Source organism: Eurosta solidaginis, chromosome 1 (genome assembly GCF_040869045.1).
Source record: "Eurosta solidaginis isolate ZX-2024a chromosome 1, ASM4086904v1, whole genome shotgun sequence".
Lineage (NCBI taxonomy): Eukaryota > Metazoa > Arthropoda > Insecta > Diptera > Tephritidae > Eurosta > Eurosta solidaginis.
The window spans coordinates 392,704,115-392,721,704 of NC_090319.1; the positions used below are offsets into that span (position 1 = coordinate 392,704,115).

At 33.9% G+C, this 17,590-nt stretch overlaps 1 protein-coding gene across 1 annotated transcript; it reads left to right on the top strand.

Annotated features, from left to right (window-relative positions):
- Positions 1-5,683: 5,683 nt before the first annotated feature.
- Positions 5,684-8,190, top strand: LOC137238513 (CUE domain-containing protein 2). The gene is made up of 4 exons (XM_067763600.1): positions 5,684-6,394; positions 6,647-6,881; positions 7,316-7,482; positions 7,546-8,190. The coding sequence occupies exons 1-4, from the start codon at positions 6,081-6,083 to the stop codon at positions 7,730-7,732; spliced, it is 903 nt and encodes a 300-aa protein (XP_067619701.1). The 5' UTR covers positions 5,684-6,080; the 3' UTR covers positions 7,733-8,190.
- Positions 8,191-17,590: the final 9,400 nt, after the last annotated feature.

Genomic DNA, 17,590 nt, shown 5'->3' on the forward strand with positions numbered 1-17,590 from the left:
TGGCCATCATGGTATAAATATTACAAGGTAAAATCGGTAAGAGCCGAAATGACGTTTAAAAAAATTTTAAAATTCTCACTGCTCTCACATTTTTAAGCTATTGCATAGATTGTATCGCGGGCTTGGCGACTAAATCAAAAAACCCGTAACGGATATTTGTCAAAAAAGATCCGAAAAGGCTCGAAAAGTTTCGTAAAGGTTCGGTGTTAGCAACAGGCCAAATACATAAAATTGGATCTCTATCATAAACAGCGGTGGGCTCCTCTACACTTACAGGGTTACCAAATTGAGAATGTGTTAGTAAACACGAACGCGTAGCGAGCACGAAAACAAAATCAATTATTTATTTAGTTTGATTTCAATGCTTGAACCATAGTAAACAATGGCTTGAACGGTGAACACGTGTCACACGCACTCTTTGGTACTCTGTTTTAAGCGTGCGTGCGATACTTCCTCACCGTACGACCATCGAAATCAAACTAAAAGAGCTGTCGTTGATTTTCACGAAGTAGCCATTGTGCTATCGCTTTCGTATAGATATATGGTCGCTTACAACCCAACCTAATAAAACTGCACTGCGTTTTTTTAGCGCACGCAAACAACCGGCGTTTTTTGCCCTAACCCAAATAAAGCATATATGACACTACTTTATTTTTGCTTGGATTCCAAGCTAAAAACACTGACGAAACTTCATCGGAACTTCAAAACACAAAAACAATTTCTATAATGAAAAAGCGAGACCACTATTCCCCTAAAATTAGTGAGTTTGACATGTGTTTGTTTATGTTTTACATTTTATTTTTACATTAACACTTTTAACAATAAAAACAATGCAAATAACACGCGAAAATTATTTCGGTCTCTAATGGTTCACTTTTTTTTACAAGAAAGTTGATTTTAATTGTGTATTTATGCACCGAAATTTCAAACTAAAAACAAAATTTTCATGTGTCAGAAAAAAATAAAGAAAAAGCGGCCGAATGTCAAAAAAACCTATCGAAATACAAACTGGCTCGTTTGTTTTTAATGAACTAGATTGTATTTTCCTTGTATTTCGTTAGTTTTTTGAAATATAGTTTACACACTTAAACCAATACTGCAGGCGTATTAGGAGGGAGTGCGACAAAATATTGAAGATAAAATACATGAAAAAAGACACGAAAATAAAGTAGTGTCATATAGGTATAAGCATGCGTTGCGACAATGTAAAGCATGTGTGCAAACGTCAAATCTAAATGTCACGCAGAACAAAAATTGGAAGTCGAGTTAGGTTTTCACGCAGTCAAAGTTAAAGTTAAGGTTAAAGTTAAATTTAAAGTTACAGTTAAAGTTAATAAAGTTAAAGTTTAAATTAAAGTTAAAGTTAAAGTGAATGTTAAAGTTAAAGTTACAGTTAAAGTTAAAGTTAAAAATAAAGTTAAAGTTAAAGTGAATGTTAAAGTTAAAGTCAAAGTTAAAGTTAAAGTTAAAGTCAAATTTAAAGTTAAAGTTAAGGTTAAAGTTAAAGTTAAATTTAAAGTTAAAGTTACAGTTAAAGTTAAAGTGAATGTTAAAGTTAAAGTTAAAAATAAAGTTAAAGTTAAAGTGAATGTTAAAGTTAAAGTGAAAGTTAAAGTTAAAAATAAAGTTAAAGTTAAAGTGAAAGTTAAATATTAACTTCTCATTTATTCAATAAAAGTAAAAAAATTGTTTTCTTATCAGTCACCACGCTTAAAAAGGTTAACTTGAATTAATATCAAAGACAAAACTTGAATTAATATCAAAGAAAACAAAATGTTGCATAAATATTATAATTGCATAGGTTGATAATATGCAATAGCTTTACCGCGGCAGTCCCCGAGTGCCACACGTCCTTTTTTATTTTTATATTTTGGTATTGTTTTCATAACAAAAATATAACAAACTGTAATATATTTGGCAATTCTATACGACAGCATGACACTCTTAATACACGTCCAAAATATCAAGAGGGGTATCAAAAGACGCGTTTTGGATCCAGGATCGCGAATCCGAAAGCGGAGTGAAAACATTTTGGGTATGTCAAGAGATATTTGCAAAAGAAATTTTGAAAATTTTCATGTGGTTGTTGTAATTTTGATGATTTTGTGGTGCCCATAAAAAAAATTGTGAACATAAGTGTTTTCCGCGGATATAGTTTTGGTCTCCAAACCGGTGTTGAACCCACCCAATGTAATTTTTTATAAGCGCGGCCAAAGGCCGCCAATGCAGAAAGGTGTTCTACGCAAAAATACTGTGGATCCCACCCTCGGTTTCGGAGCACTCCGGGGTCATTTTCGGGTTTTCGTTAATATCTTTTGAACGATCTAAAATTTTTATTTCCGCCTTCGGATTATTGTTGTCGAGGTCAATATGAGTCTTCTGACACCTCTCTCGGTATTTTTGGACGCGTATTACCGGTGTCATGCTGTCGTATAGAATTACCATATATTTTTGCGTTCTAACAATTATATTATGATATTTTATCTACAAACGAATGTTTTATTGGTGGAAATAACCAGAAAATAAGAAATCTCAACGGTCAACCGCATTCCAGAATTTTCAATTCAAGAATTGTATTGTGGTTTCCCGCAAAAGGAAGAATCAGGCCACGATCCTCTTCTGAGGAATTTTCTTCAACAAATTGTTTAGAAATGTATCAGCGTCTGCGCGACGAGAAGAAAAACCCGACTTACCACCAAGGTGTACGGAAGAGATACATATCTACTAATAATAACAATTTGGTGTATATAACTGAGGAGATTAAGGTCCAGCTTTCCATCCAATCTATATTTATTTATTTATTTATTATTTAAAGTCGACGACAAACTATGGCCGACTGAATAATATAAAAGATATATAAATATAGAACTCAAAAGTTAAAATTTAAGATATATCGAGATTTCAGCAATGTTATATTACAAACAAAGATATATTATTGAACATTACACTTTAATTTCAGGATATAGTAATAATAAGAAATATGAGCAGAAATAAGATCTTATACCGAGATCTTATACTGGCGGAACGCTCAGCATGATTTCGGAATGCAGTGGATTCCAATCTTGCTGTTGGAATGCAACAAGATTCCAATCAGCATGTCATGGGAATCCGGCAGTGCTAAGAGTAGTGTAATGAGAATACGCCATCACAAGGCATACAAAAGTAACATGACCTGTGTTTTTGGAATGCACCGGATTCCAATCAGCCCGATGCCTGACCCATAAGATTATACTGCTGGAATGCATACGAGTCCGGTCAGTGACTCACGAAAAAGCATGTTTTTAAGGTTGTTGGAATGCACCAGATTCCAATTAACACAGTACTGTCTTGTTCCTTCTTAATGATATATGTTGATAAATGTTCTTCCATCCTTAAACGAGATAGTGTCTGTTATTCGAAGGATACTTATCGTGTATTCGTTTTTCTACGAACTGTCTCACCTAAATACATGTTTTGTGCCGACCCAAAAATTTATCTGCTAATTCGGACGAACTTTTGATGCCAAGGTAATCCCGAGGGACAATCAATACCATTTATACAAATTTTCTTAAATATTTTTGATGGATAGGCCAACACCCTAGCCCTACACCACGGCGGCAGACTTTGACCGTTCAGCCGGTAAATGCAGCCTCCACGAACTATCATACTCCAACTGGACGATGATGTTTAGCTAAGCTGACAAGAGCTACAGCGTTTTGATGGCAAGTTATGGGAAGATCTCCACTGGGTTCGGAGAAGCAGGTAGGGGAAGACTTTTAGCTGGAGTGACTTGTTACGCAACGACCAGCATCTCTTAAACGGTTAAGCGCCAATTAAAAAATGTATCTTCCAACCACGAGGAAAAGGACCAAAACAAACCAAAAATATCTCCAAGATCATTTTTTTCGGCAGTAGCGAGGACACTTTAGACTGGTGATCTCCTATAAAGGGAAGTTTCAGCATATTTAAGGGTTAAAGACGTATCAACCAAGTGAAAAAGGATGAATGAAAAATCAATAGGTGTGGTCTCCAGCATTCGTTCTTCTTTCCCTTTGCAAAAATAGCACGTGTTGAGGCATCCATTATATTGGTAACTCATTTTTTCGCCATATACATAAAAACCGATTTCAAAACTTCGAAATATTTTTTCACTTATTTCATAAGCATTTTATTTTTTTGGTATTATAAAAAATGAAATGTCACACCAACAAATTTCCACAAAGTTTAAGAGAGTGATTTTAAAATTTTTTTAGAAATCAAAAAACCATTATGGCCGCCAAGAAGAGTAAATGGTTTTACCTGGTAATATTTATACCATGGTGGCCATTGTGAATTCGTACAAGTGAAAAATCTTTCTATTCCTCCATTGCCATACCTACCTGTCAAATAAAAGCTGACAGGGAGAACGGCTGTCGCAAATGGCGATAGAATTGTTTGTTTGAATAGGTTTGTTTTTTGCTCGCGGTTATTAAATTGAACTGCCATGAAAGGCCCAGTTGTGTTTTAAATCAGCTTTTCTCTTAAATGTATCCACAGAAAACCAGACTACATTTTAATATCCACTTCTAAAATCTAGTTAATAGATTAAAATTGAGCAGCCAGTTAAGCAAACATTTCAAAATATGTAAATAACGCAATATACCAGTCGTCCACAAAAATGTTTGAAAAACATTAGGTGTGTTTTTTAACATCTATAGACGTTTACACTTCAGGCGGTGCCGCAATGACATTTTCCATATAGATGCGTTTAACACAAGCTTATGCATTCCAATAACATCGCCACAATCAACCAAGATGTTGCGTTTGTAAATATGAAGGAACTTCAGACGTGGCAATTGAAGTTTATTACGCCATGCCCATTCACATACAAAATTTCGCGAAGCCCTGGTATAAACATTATCCCCTTACAACAAAGATATTTGCTAACATATTTTGTGTCGTATTCACTTGTTATATTACAATTTTTACCTGCGAAAAATGGTAGAAAATTTACCAACCAATGGGAAAATGATTTCACTTGCAAAGTGTGTCAAGACCCTTAACCAAAACAAATGTCACATTCTTCTTCTTATGCTTTGCTTGTAACAAAATTTGGGAGATGGCTACTTTTCAATATCAGATGGCGCCAGTGTGGCTCATTCTACCGTTCTCCATAAAAATGCGTGCAATCTACTCATAATGCATAAGCTTGTGTTAAACTCATCTATATGAAAAAGTGATTATGTGTCGGGGCTTTTAAACTTTATATGGACTGCTAATCGTCAAAGTTTAAGTACTCCTCTGAAATTGCTGCGCATAAAATTAGTAGTACTAAATTTCAATGCGCATTATACTCAGATGTAACTGAAATATTAGTCTATGTTTCACCTCTAAAATAATTCTATGGTGATAATGGTGTGTGCTCACTATTCATCGCAACCCATTTAACTATATGTTATACGTATACGCATGTAAAAAAACACGGCTACTATTTAGCAAATGATTAAAATTATTAAGCCGTGATTGAAGAGGTGATCGAGGCTGTTTACTATTGTGAACTTTTTTTCCGATATTCATATTGGTTTGTAGATGAGCCAACGATATAGCGATATAGTTGAACCAAGAGTTTAATATAAATGCGGCCTTACGCATTCTTTTTTTTATCCTTTTATGTAATCGTTTTGAAGGTTCGCCGATTATATTATCGATTTGTGTTTGGTAGCGAAAAGTGCACAGAAAAGAAAATTAATTCATAAAACGTCTCTAGAAGTTACTTTTTTGTTTTTCTTGCCAAATTTGGTTAAATTTGTGATAAAGTTTCCATAAATTAAATTAGCCATCAAAGAAATGGAAGTATAGTAATAAATTAACGAAAGTACATTAGGAAGTTTTGTCTACAATATTGCAAGTCGTACTGCAAACATATATATGTACATATATGCGTACCTACCGACCAAATTGCCGATAAAAAAGGAAGGGGACGTTTTCAGGCGTCGTCGTTTTCTTGGTATACAGAATTGTTTGCAATTCGAAACATTAACTTTGGTTTGATTCATGAAAACCCACTTCAAATAATTTGAGAAAGTTTAAAAGTTAAATTCGGTATTTAAAGTGAAAGTAAAATGACAAATATGGAGAAACAAAATGAAATGGTTAAACGAAGTTTGGTCCAATTCGTCAGCGCTCACATTCCAGGAGCTGACTTTAGTGTAGTCGATGAAATAGTCTTGCAGTACGTAATTTCCATCTTGGAAGAAGCTTCGCAGGATCCTTGTTTTGATGTGGAAGGGTTTGTAGAGATGATGGGTGCCTACTTTGCCGAGTTTTCTTCAATCGATCAGGGTATTATATGCGACTGGATATACAAATTGGCAAGTGAACTAAATGAAATGGAAAAGAATCAAGGTAGTAATGGTTCAGCAAATTTGTCGCTCAAGTAAGTGGTAGATAAATGGTGACAAGAAGCAATAATAGCCAAAGTAGAGTTAGAATGGCATTCATGATGCTCCGATGTATAGTTATACTAATTGTCATGGTCCATTCCACAGAGATCTCATTTTCTAAGCGCTCGTGTAAAATTGCATTGATTTTAGTTGTTACTGGTTTTTGTCACGGAAGTATACAGATTTGTTGCAAAATGGCCAATTTATCTAGCATAAACGTATGTAAATAATTTGTATGCTTTCAGCTCCTTAAGTCTTTCAGACATAATTCCTGAATCAAAACTAAGGGCACGAAATTCTTCTATTTCCGACAAAGATGACTTACTCTTGAATGGAGGTACCGGAGGGGCTGGCCCTAAACGCTCCCAGCATTTGTCTGAGACGAGTGACGGGGGTTCTACTGATAGCTCCACTTGCGATTATTTTTTGGATGAAGCTGAAGTTTTGCAAGAAATGTTTCCAGATACAGCTTATGTTGAGGTACGTTAAATATTAAGAACTCAAAACCTTACTAATCCTGCCGATTATCGCACTAGGCCCGAGCTAGCGCAGAACTATCGTAATAAAGAACAGTACTAGTTTTGAAGATCTCTTGAACACGTTCTTAATAGGGGTTCCGGTGGTTCTGTAATAGTCGTCGATTTCGATTCTTTTAAATACATATAGCGCCGACTTCAACGCAACCACAACTGAGGCAACTAAATGTGCCGCATTGCATGAGATCTGTTGCTAATCTAATTCTTAGGTTGTCATTGAACGTCTAGGGCGATCATATCTCTTTTTAATATTTATGTGGTCACAGTTATAATCAATTTGTGATCTTAGTACACATTGTACCATCTAATTCACTTTCATACATTCAGTTTATGCCGTCGTGCTCCATAAATACTAAAATCTCACCGTTTTTCGTTCAGGTAAAGCATTGTATTGCTATAGCCAAAGGAGACATTGACAGCGCAACACAAATTTTGTTGCATCGCCAAGAAACTGGGCAGAGTCTAACCGAAAAGTCGATCACTGTTGCAGGACGCAAAAATATTGTTGTGAACGACACAGAGCTAAAAAATCGTATCATTGAAAGGTTACATAATCCGTGCTTATTGATGCGACATACTTGTTTATATTATTTTTTACTTATCCATAGATACTCATATGTTGATAAGAATGCTACACAGCGTGAATATAAACCAATGGTACCGAAATTCGAACCGAAAAAGTTAGTACGTTATCGCGATAATAAGATAGTATCTTTGAAAGGCGAACGCTACACAGAAGTAAAACGGGACGAGGAAGCTGAGTTAAAAAAACCCAAAAAGCAACTTCAACCGTAACTAAAGTTGTTGAAAGCTTGCTACAAATATTTCATAAAAAAGCTGTATCGAAGAGGATCAGAACAGCAGCAACTACAACCAAAATATAACAAGAAACTGCTTCATCATTTAAATCACCATTTGATATTAAAAATTGTGGAAAAAACTATAACTAATAATATAACACTTCTAATTACACCTAAGGATGTATCAAAACAATCAATCGCACTAATATCACAACCACTAACCCTAAAACAAACAAAGCCTACGCTTATAACAGCAAAGAAAAACTTGGAAGCTAAAATTTCCGTACCGCCAATTACACAACTTTTAACTAATTTATATGCCAAAGCAACAACATGTCCATTAAAGAAAAGTGATATTGTTAGCAACATTATTGCTGCGATATTAAAGTCTAAACCGATGTTGGAAACACCATGTGAAAGGTTAAATAAAAATTCGATTTCCATTTCAGCTTACACCATTGATACAGCTAAGTGCATCTTGAATTTGGCGCCCAGATATGAAATTTTTGTTATTTTTAACGAGACTACTGCTAGGATAATTGAGTATTTGTTTTATATTAAAAATCAAGGCTATATTACAGATACCGTACATCGTTATCAATATAATTTTAAACGTTTCCTAACGGAAAGTGAATATACTTTCGAAACACTTACTATTAATATTACTATAATTATTAATTTAATTTTTATTTTTTATATCGAATCAACGTGGAACGTTTTGCAAACATTTTTTTATTACTTAGCAGCTTGTTTTGTTTTTGAAAAGCAACAACAAGAACAAGCTAGTTTTCAATTAAAATTTTTATGAGTTAATATTTTATTAAGAGAAATAAGTTGATTTTGTAACTGTCGATATTTGCTACTACTATTTTATAAGAAATTATGACAATGTCGTCCGGCTGAGGTATTTTTTTCACTGATGTGCCATAGTGCATCAAACAGATAACAAAAAGCCTAACTGCGTAAATTATATTCTGGATTAAAGGAAAATCCAGTTGATGCTGTCGGAATCAGAGTTGAAACTAATAAATATTTCAAAATTCTTGGCTCCTCCAAGCTGATTTGTTATTAATTTACAAATCTGATTCGAAAAACTACCTACAACTGTATATTTTATAGGTGATATTTACATTGGTTTAAATTTCGATTTCAACATCTTTGCATAACAAGATTCATTACGTAATTTCTTGTAAGCATATGTTTATTCTCATGGCCGGATTAACCCTTATTGTCCTCTACAATTTTGAATATCTAAACCACAGTCTTCAGTAAGAAACTTTAAAGTTTGATTCGCTAGACTTTCACCAGTACGACCTTCCAACTGAAGAAAAGTTATAAACCTTTTTTATTATTCAATATACTCTCCTTTCACTACCATACACTTCTTTGCACGCTCGTACAATTTGTCAAATGGAGCGGAAATGTCCTTTTTAGGAACCTTGTCTAGTTTGTCGGTCGTCGCCTTTTCAGTGCGGTCAATTGAGTTTTATTTATTTGAGTAAAATTAATTTTCAGTTCTGATTATATTTTTATTTCACTCTCTAGAATTTTATGGTTGTAATATCCGCCAAGTTCTAGAAATATCCTCAATATCTTGTTGATCATTCCAATTGCAAAATTTATTTCAAACCCACTTGTCCATTAAGCGAAATTTTTTTTCGAATTTTCTAAATATTTCCGTTACTTAGTTCATAAGTTCATACACATCTACCCTCCACAAATTGATCTATATAAATTTTTAAGTATAACCTATATTGTTTTTTTATGAATATGGGGGTTAATTTTTACTACGGATAATTTTTGAGGTTCAAAATTTTTCTCATAGAAATTTTATTTAAGTGCCGTATAAATATGTATATGTTCTGAGCTTTGTGCTTTACCTTGAAAAGTTCAAAAAATTTAAACGATGGCTTTTACATATCAACCTTCTAAGCCAAAAAACAAATACTTCCGTCCCATGAAATAAAACCAGGCAGGTGTCTCAGTACTACAACAACAAAAATTTGACGGCCTTCATAATCCGGTCATGAGTTTTAAAGTATGTAATAGGAAGGGAAAGTTGTTGGTACTATTTTGCTACTTTTTTTTAGCACTTTGGCAATGTAATATGCGGAAAAGAGTCAAACTCGATATATCTCACATATAGGAAACGGGAACATGACAGAAAAATGATGAGAAAACAGAAGCAATAGGAAGAAAAGGAAGAAGTTTGAGGGAAGTGGGAAAAGTAAAGAGACCAAGAGGAAGAGGGAGAGTGCGAGTAAAAGTGGGAATAAAGGTAATGGTCTGAGAGGAATTGGAAAAAAGAGGTTTACAGGAAGGGTTAGAATATATTAAGGATAAAATTAAGGGTAGAAGCATGGACCATGACAACAGCAGAAGAAGCGGCTTTGGGAGTGTTCGAGAGAAAAGTTCTTCGAAAGATTTATGGACCTCTACGCGTTGGCGAGGGCGAGTACCGAAGAAGCTTTAATGATGAGCTGTACGAGCTATACGCAGACATCAACATAGCCCAGTGAATTAAAACGCAGCGGTTGCGCTGGCTAGGCCATGTTATGCGAATGAAAGATGATGCTCCGGCCAAGAAAGTGTTTCTATCCGAACCCGCCTATGGAAGCAGAGGTAGAGAGCGGCCCCCACTCCGTTGGAAGGACCAGGTAGAAAACGATTTAAACTCCTTTGGTGTGACCAATTGGCGCCGGTTGGCGGAGCGAAGGAGCGACTGGCGCGCCTTGTTGGAGGGCCATAACCGTTTAGACGGTTAAGCGCCAATTAAGTAAGTAAAATTAAGGGTAATACTGATAGTTAGACTTGAATAAGAGCAAAAGCAAGAAGAGTAAGAGTAAAAACGGGAAGATTTACGGAATAATGAAAGGGATAGGGAAGTTGAATGGGCCGATTAAGGTAAACTAGAAAGTGCAGAATATTTATGCTCAAGGTTGAATAATGACTTAACATCCATATTTGAATGGGCTAGGAAAAATGACTTATGCGTGAACAGTGAGAAATCATACGTGTTGCCTATATCTAAAAAACGAATAAGTTTCTCAAGTATTCCGCCCTTGCGCGTTGCCAGTAAATGTCTCAAACTCGTTTCAAAAGTGACTAATCTTGGTTTTGTTATTAACACGACGCTGTCCTGTGATGATCATGTAAATTCGGTGGTTAAGAAAGTATACAATATCTTAAGAAACTTACGAATGTCTGCTATTTATACTCCGGTCAATGTTAGAAGAAAACTTGCAATTCAATTGATTATGCCGATCATTTGCTACTCTGAGCTAGTGTACAGTAAACTGAGCTCCCAGTCTGCTTATAAAATTGATGTAGCATTTAATCATGTTACACGTTATGTATTCGGCTTAGCTAGATTTGATCATATATCCAGCTGGAGATCGCGTCTACGGGGCTGTGAAATCTTCGAATATCTGAAAGCTAGAAACAGCATTTTCCTTTGTCAACTTATCATGTATAAGGAGCCTAGTTACCTATATGATAAGCTAATATTCCCCAGGTCTGCTCGAATCAATGACCTAATAGTACCAACTTATAACTATCTAACATCTGGACGGCTATTCTTTGTCAATGCTATTCGCCTATGGAACTCTATTCCAGTATCCGTACGTAGTAGTCTAAATAAAAGCAACTTTAAAAATGTTCTTTATGCACATTTTAGTTGAAACCATTATACTTCTTGAGTTTTCGCCATCAATATGTATGAGTGTATACAATGTTTTGTTATTGAATTTAATTATTTGTTTATATTAGATACTAGTAAATTACGATACTTCTCTATGTTTAATGTGATAATTTAACCTACATAACCGTCTGTTATGACTTTTGTTCTTTTTTACATTGCGATTTATCTTTTTGTTGTACTATAAAAGATCCTAGATCTTATTGTACTAATACTATTTTTGCAATAAATGATGATGATGATGATGATGATGATATAGAGGAAAGCATATAGGATGGAAAGAGTTATGCAGCAGGGAGGTAGGTGGATAGATAGAGAAAAACGGAACCATGTCTATCGGGTTTGATCATACGGCTATTTCATGTTCGTCTAAACGTTTTCAGGGTTAGCCAGATCTGTTTAAAATAAAGTTTTGATAGTCCACATATTTCTTTTTCGCTATCAATGAATTTCTTTAAGCTCTGATTTTTTGAAGCATTGTTGTTGTAAACTCTCTGCCGCTTTACATATCCGGTTTCCGCTTTTTCGAACATTGTTCAGAATAGGAGGAAAGGGAGAAGTGAAAAAACTCACAAGGAATTTTTATTTAGAATACGAGGAATGGGAGAAGGGAAAAAACTCGCACGGAATTTTTGTTTAGAATTGGGCTGATAATGTATGTCCCACTTGCAATGTGTCCCCACATGACACCAACCAACACCTCTAACACCCGTTTCCTTGGACTTCCATTAGAGGTTATTGATGACAATTTGTGAGTTGTCGCGGCTATTGGATGGGACATAGCACTGCTACAACAACAACAGTTGGTAGAAAACTTGAGGTATTGAAAAAGTGGAAAAATGAAGCGTAACAATTTTCTGCACAAGTTTACTGTGCTAAATGAAGAGACAAATTTCGGAGTTATAAAACCAAACACGCACGTAGTCTTAGTTTAGCCCAGTCTCATTTTTCTCACTTTCTTGGTCTTATCTTTGTTTTTCCACTGTCCTACAGCTTATCTTATTTGTATTTCTGCAAAATAATATTTGTGCATAAAAAACGATTTGAATTGTAAAAATTTGAGTTTTTTATCAATTGGCATCTTCTGGTGTTAGAAGGATATGCATGATGATGCCATGATAAAAATATTAAAAAATACAAGTCGCGATAACCCCCGAAAAGTTTTCAGGCAGAGGGGCGATCCCATGAACGTTTTTCTCATTGAAAAAACTGCACGGTTTTTTCTCTTTATATGACCAGCCCACAAAAACTTTCTAGAGCCTATGTGAACAGCATTACACTCTGCACCACCCGGCTAGGTATTGGAACAATCAAATATTTTTGAACAGATTGAGCACTAGGAAAAAAATTAAAAATAATTTCTACGTTTTTGAAGTTAGCGGGCAAGATATAATTATAATTGACCTTAAAAGTCGAAATTGGAGCCTTTGTAATATAAGTAGCTATTTTTTTTATTATTTAAATGGTTTTGAAGGACAACTTCGAAAACAGAAAAATCCCTTTTTGTTGGGGGAACAATTTTTTCAAATACCCAAATGTAAGAAGTAAAATCTTTGCTTCCGAAACGCTGAAGTTCGATATTTGACATTTCGTAACTTTTTTGTTACACAACCGTGTTTCAAAAACTAAAAAATAAATATTTTTTTCTTTGCAAGTCTTTCCCCCATATTCATAAATAAAATAGGTTAAAGCTCTTATAATGGGAAATTCGTATGAAAATGTATGTTTATAAAGCTTCCATGGTTCAACTATATGGTTGGGTCATCTTTACAACATACCTTTGTTCAGATTCTCAAAATCTGCAATTCTTGTGTGTTGTGGGAAAATAATGCGCTAAATTAGATGCATTTACTGAAAAAATAACTGAAAGTGATGTGAAACTATTTTTTTTAAATTTACCACCACGGCAGTAAATTACTATACCAGTGAAATGAAAAAATTAAATCAGCTGGTGAGATGAGCCAACAATATAATTGAGCCATGAAAGCTTCATAATTCTTTTGTATTTTAAGGGAGTTAGTTCATATATCTGAAATTTTTTTTACCTTTTATGTAAAATTGGACAAAACAACTATTTCAATCAAATCAGCAAACAAAGAATAGCAAAGCCATATTTTTACTTTTTCGTTTTAAGTACTCATGAAAAAATTATATCACGATGGTTCCAATTTTGAACTTCGAAAACCCATATCTACGTTTTAGACGCTAACTTTTTAACGATTTCAAAAAAAAAAAAAAAAATTTATATATATTCTAACTTTGATACCTTAAACTGAAACTCAATTATCAAAGCAGAAGTTGCCAAACAATTTAATTAAACAATCTTATTATCCTAAAAATGAAGTAGTCTCAAATCTTATGCTTATGGCAATTTCATTTTCAACATATGAACGAATATGAGTACTAAAATTTGGCGCGGAATCGATTTTAGAGGAAATGTTCACTCACACTTTTTGATTATAATACATAAATAAATATTCACTAAAACACACACCTGCACGCAAAATATCCAAAAATCCATATTCAATACAATGAAGTTTAGAGACATAATATGATATACAAAATAATATATAGTACACATATACATAAATATTGTGCAAGCGCAATAGAAAAGTTTGAATGTTTTTAATTATTGTGCTTCATTGTAATTTCTAGTAAGCTATAAACGGCACGAACTTATGTATATACCTACAGCAAAAACACAACACATATGTATAACTTATATAGCTTATTAAAACTGGAATTCAAATCAAGTAAATTAGTAAAATTAGTCTTAAATTTTATACCGTAAATTTATACTGTGTGACAATAAGGCTGTGTGCCAATAAAAGCGGATATAGATAAACGCTTTGGTCGCCTCAAAACGAAAAAGTGGAAAAGCCTTGCAAACAACGCGACCAAAGCTTTTATATAAATCCGTCTTAAGTCAAATTTTCCTCAGTGGAAAAGTTTGGTGTAAAAATTTTTTGTGGGGACAAAAATTTCCGATATAATTTAAAATTTTGACGTTTAGCTAACAAAACAAGGTAGGGTAAAGGCTCTAATTTTTGGTGAATTCAATTCTTTTCGCACGCTTTTCGCATTAATTTTCCCTTTCCGCCTTCTTTTGTTTTGTTGCTGCCTGCAAAGCTTCAATTATATCTGCGAAAACATATGTATATGCATGAACTCGCATTAACACATTCGTATTTAGCACAATATGTGTCAGCGTTTTTCTTTGGACTGCCAAAATTTCATCTTTTAAGACATTTGGCACATGGCCTAAATATAAATTTTACCAAGTTAACATGTCGATCCTGCATTGGAAAATTGACAGTTTGAAAATAGCTTTTCTCAGAGTTCGCTTGCAGAAAACTATCTCAAATTTTTTTTAACACACTTTCATAAACACTATACCGCAACGGGTCGATCAGGTACGTCCAAGAGTTCCTGAAGATGATCTCAGATTGAGGTCGAAATATCGATCAATTATTAAACAAATATATTTATTGAAACATATAAAATATTTGGTGGCCTTGAGCTCGAAAAATTGAATAATTGCAACTGAAAATATATTGAATTTATTCTGAGGTAGGGGACTTATGAAAATATTGAGATAAGGTGTTTTCGAAAAGGCAGCGGAGTAAGGGGGATATTCCATTAGGCTCGACATGTATAATTGTCACACAGTGTTTTCAAGGCATATAAATATAATTACATATATTGTTAGCTTAATTCAAAAAGAACCTAAAGAAAAAATTTAAAATTTTACAGGAGATGCAAACAAATTTTTTGGTCTATTCACGGTACCATGATTATCAATTTATCTGTTTAAAAATTATTTCGTTTCAATGTGTTTTGTTTTTGTAAAAGAGTAAAAATTATAAGCACATAACCAGAGAAGCACGTCTTCGTGAATAGCCCTATTTTGTTTTCACATTCACTAAATGCAGATCTGGCTTTTTAAAATTGGCCAAGCACTTTCAAATTCTTGCTGCCGGTTGTGTTTTTATACATACCATAATCTGTGAAAAAGGCAATTCCAAAAAAAGAATATATATTGGTTAGGGCCTTTGTGAATTAAGCAATGATATGTATATGTTTTTAGGTTGGCGGCTACTGAAAAGTTTAAAAAGCACACACAAATTAGTATAATCTTATTTTACATAGTCCTCAAAGATGCGATGACTCACTGACTTAAAATGGTTAATACAAATGGTGGCATGCAACATTATAAATAGTGATTTACACATTTATACAATGATTCGAAGTCATTTCGAATGTTACTATTTAGGGTATTCACGTTACCCTGGTTATTAGCTTATGTTTACAAAAACTACAAAAATACACTGAAGAAAAAGGCCCCTATTATGAGACAAATTCGATCTTCGACTGTGGTCGAAAGAGCTGATCGAACGAATTTTCATTCGGTATTATGACACTCATTCGATCAAGACTAGTGTCATTGTTCGATAATTCGATAAATTCAACCGTTCAGAAAAGTACATTCCCATCATCTGTCAAATAAAATAAAAGCAAAATTATTTATTATTAAGAAAAAAGCTTAAGTACTGCAACTAGCTAGAAGTATAAAACGCTGAAATGAATTTCAACACGTAATTGTAGCTTTCTAAACATTGTAACTTTCTAAACATGTTGTTACATGTGTTAAAAACTAAACTTCATAATGACCATAGAAGCGTTCATGGCCTTGCTATCCAGTAAAGATGAATGGCTGCAACAATGCACAAGAGCCAAGTCTATTCCAACGTTTTTGAAATTGGCAACAATTCTCAGATTTTGCGCTAGGGATTGTCCCAACTGAGCATCGGGCACGAGAATGCACTTGGAATTTTTTCCACTTGATCCTTTCTGCAAGTTCCTTTTGTTATAAACGGATTTTGGCCAATTTTTGAAACCAGTCTTTCATGCAGTTGTTTTGTATTCACGACCTTGAATCTATATGAAGGGGTCTTAAATTATATTGACTCAATTATTCGTATCTAACTTTGTAATTATGTTACTTTGAACTTTATAATTTTAATATGTTTTACAATATTTAAATTTTCAATATTGATCTTTCTATTTCCAAAATTTTAATTATTATTCAATTTTGCATCATGAAAATATAACATTTTCTTTTAAATAATTTTTGTGTAGATATTAATTTTATTAAAAATAAAGCATCCTACAATATATACGATTAATACAAATAGTTTAAAATTACTATTAGGTAGCAAAAAAGTAGAAAATAAACACAAAAAACTTACGTTTGAAACAATTTTCTTCTAATTCGATACAGCGTCGACAACAAATTTCTATTCGCTTCAAAATTAGATACACAACGAAAATTTCGACAGAGATTAGATGTCATAATACCAATTTCAAATTCGATTTTCGATGTTCGATAGCCAGCGAAGATCGAAGATCGAAAAATTCTCATAATACGGGCCAAATAGTTTTTAAGCTGACAAGTTGATAAAGAGTGGAACTTCTCACATGCTTAGTAGTTCGAATTTGCAAGCTTGGCCAAAATTTCCGCGGAGTTATATCGTACCAAGAATTATGTTATTTTTTTTGGAAAGGTAAGATTCTTGTTCCAGTCGACAATACCTATAAGATCAGCAGTATGATCTTTCTTAGTCTCGTACCAAGTTTTTTTTGTAAAAAAATAATTTTGTCTGTGATTTTAGACTTCAGTTTAAAACGACGGTCATCGGATATTAATCAGGCTTTGCTGAATCGTCTCTCCGACTCAACAGGCAATGCTGCTAAGCACAGATATTTTGAGGCCGGGTATAAAGCACATATTACTTGTGTCACCGGTTGACTTAAATTACTTTTTGCAGGAAGACCAAATCCCCGTGGTTTAATAATTTCGATTGGAAAAATGATTCAAAATATCAGATACTTTTTTGGCGTAACGCTAGCACCCAAACCAACTTAATTAAAGTTCCAGCTTAAGACCTACAATTCCTCTATAATTTTCCTTCAAACGATAATATCGATAGTCATAAAACATCGGTAGTATCACTGACAGGTGGAAACTATTGATATATCGATACAAGCAAAAAGATCGATGGTTTGTTATGTACTTTTGCCAAGTATTACACTACGCTCCAGCGGAAATTTTTGCGCATTACTATATCAGATTGTGACCAGTTCAATGTATTTAGT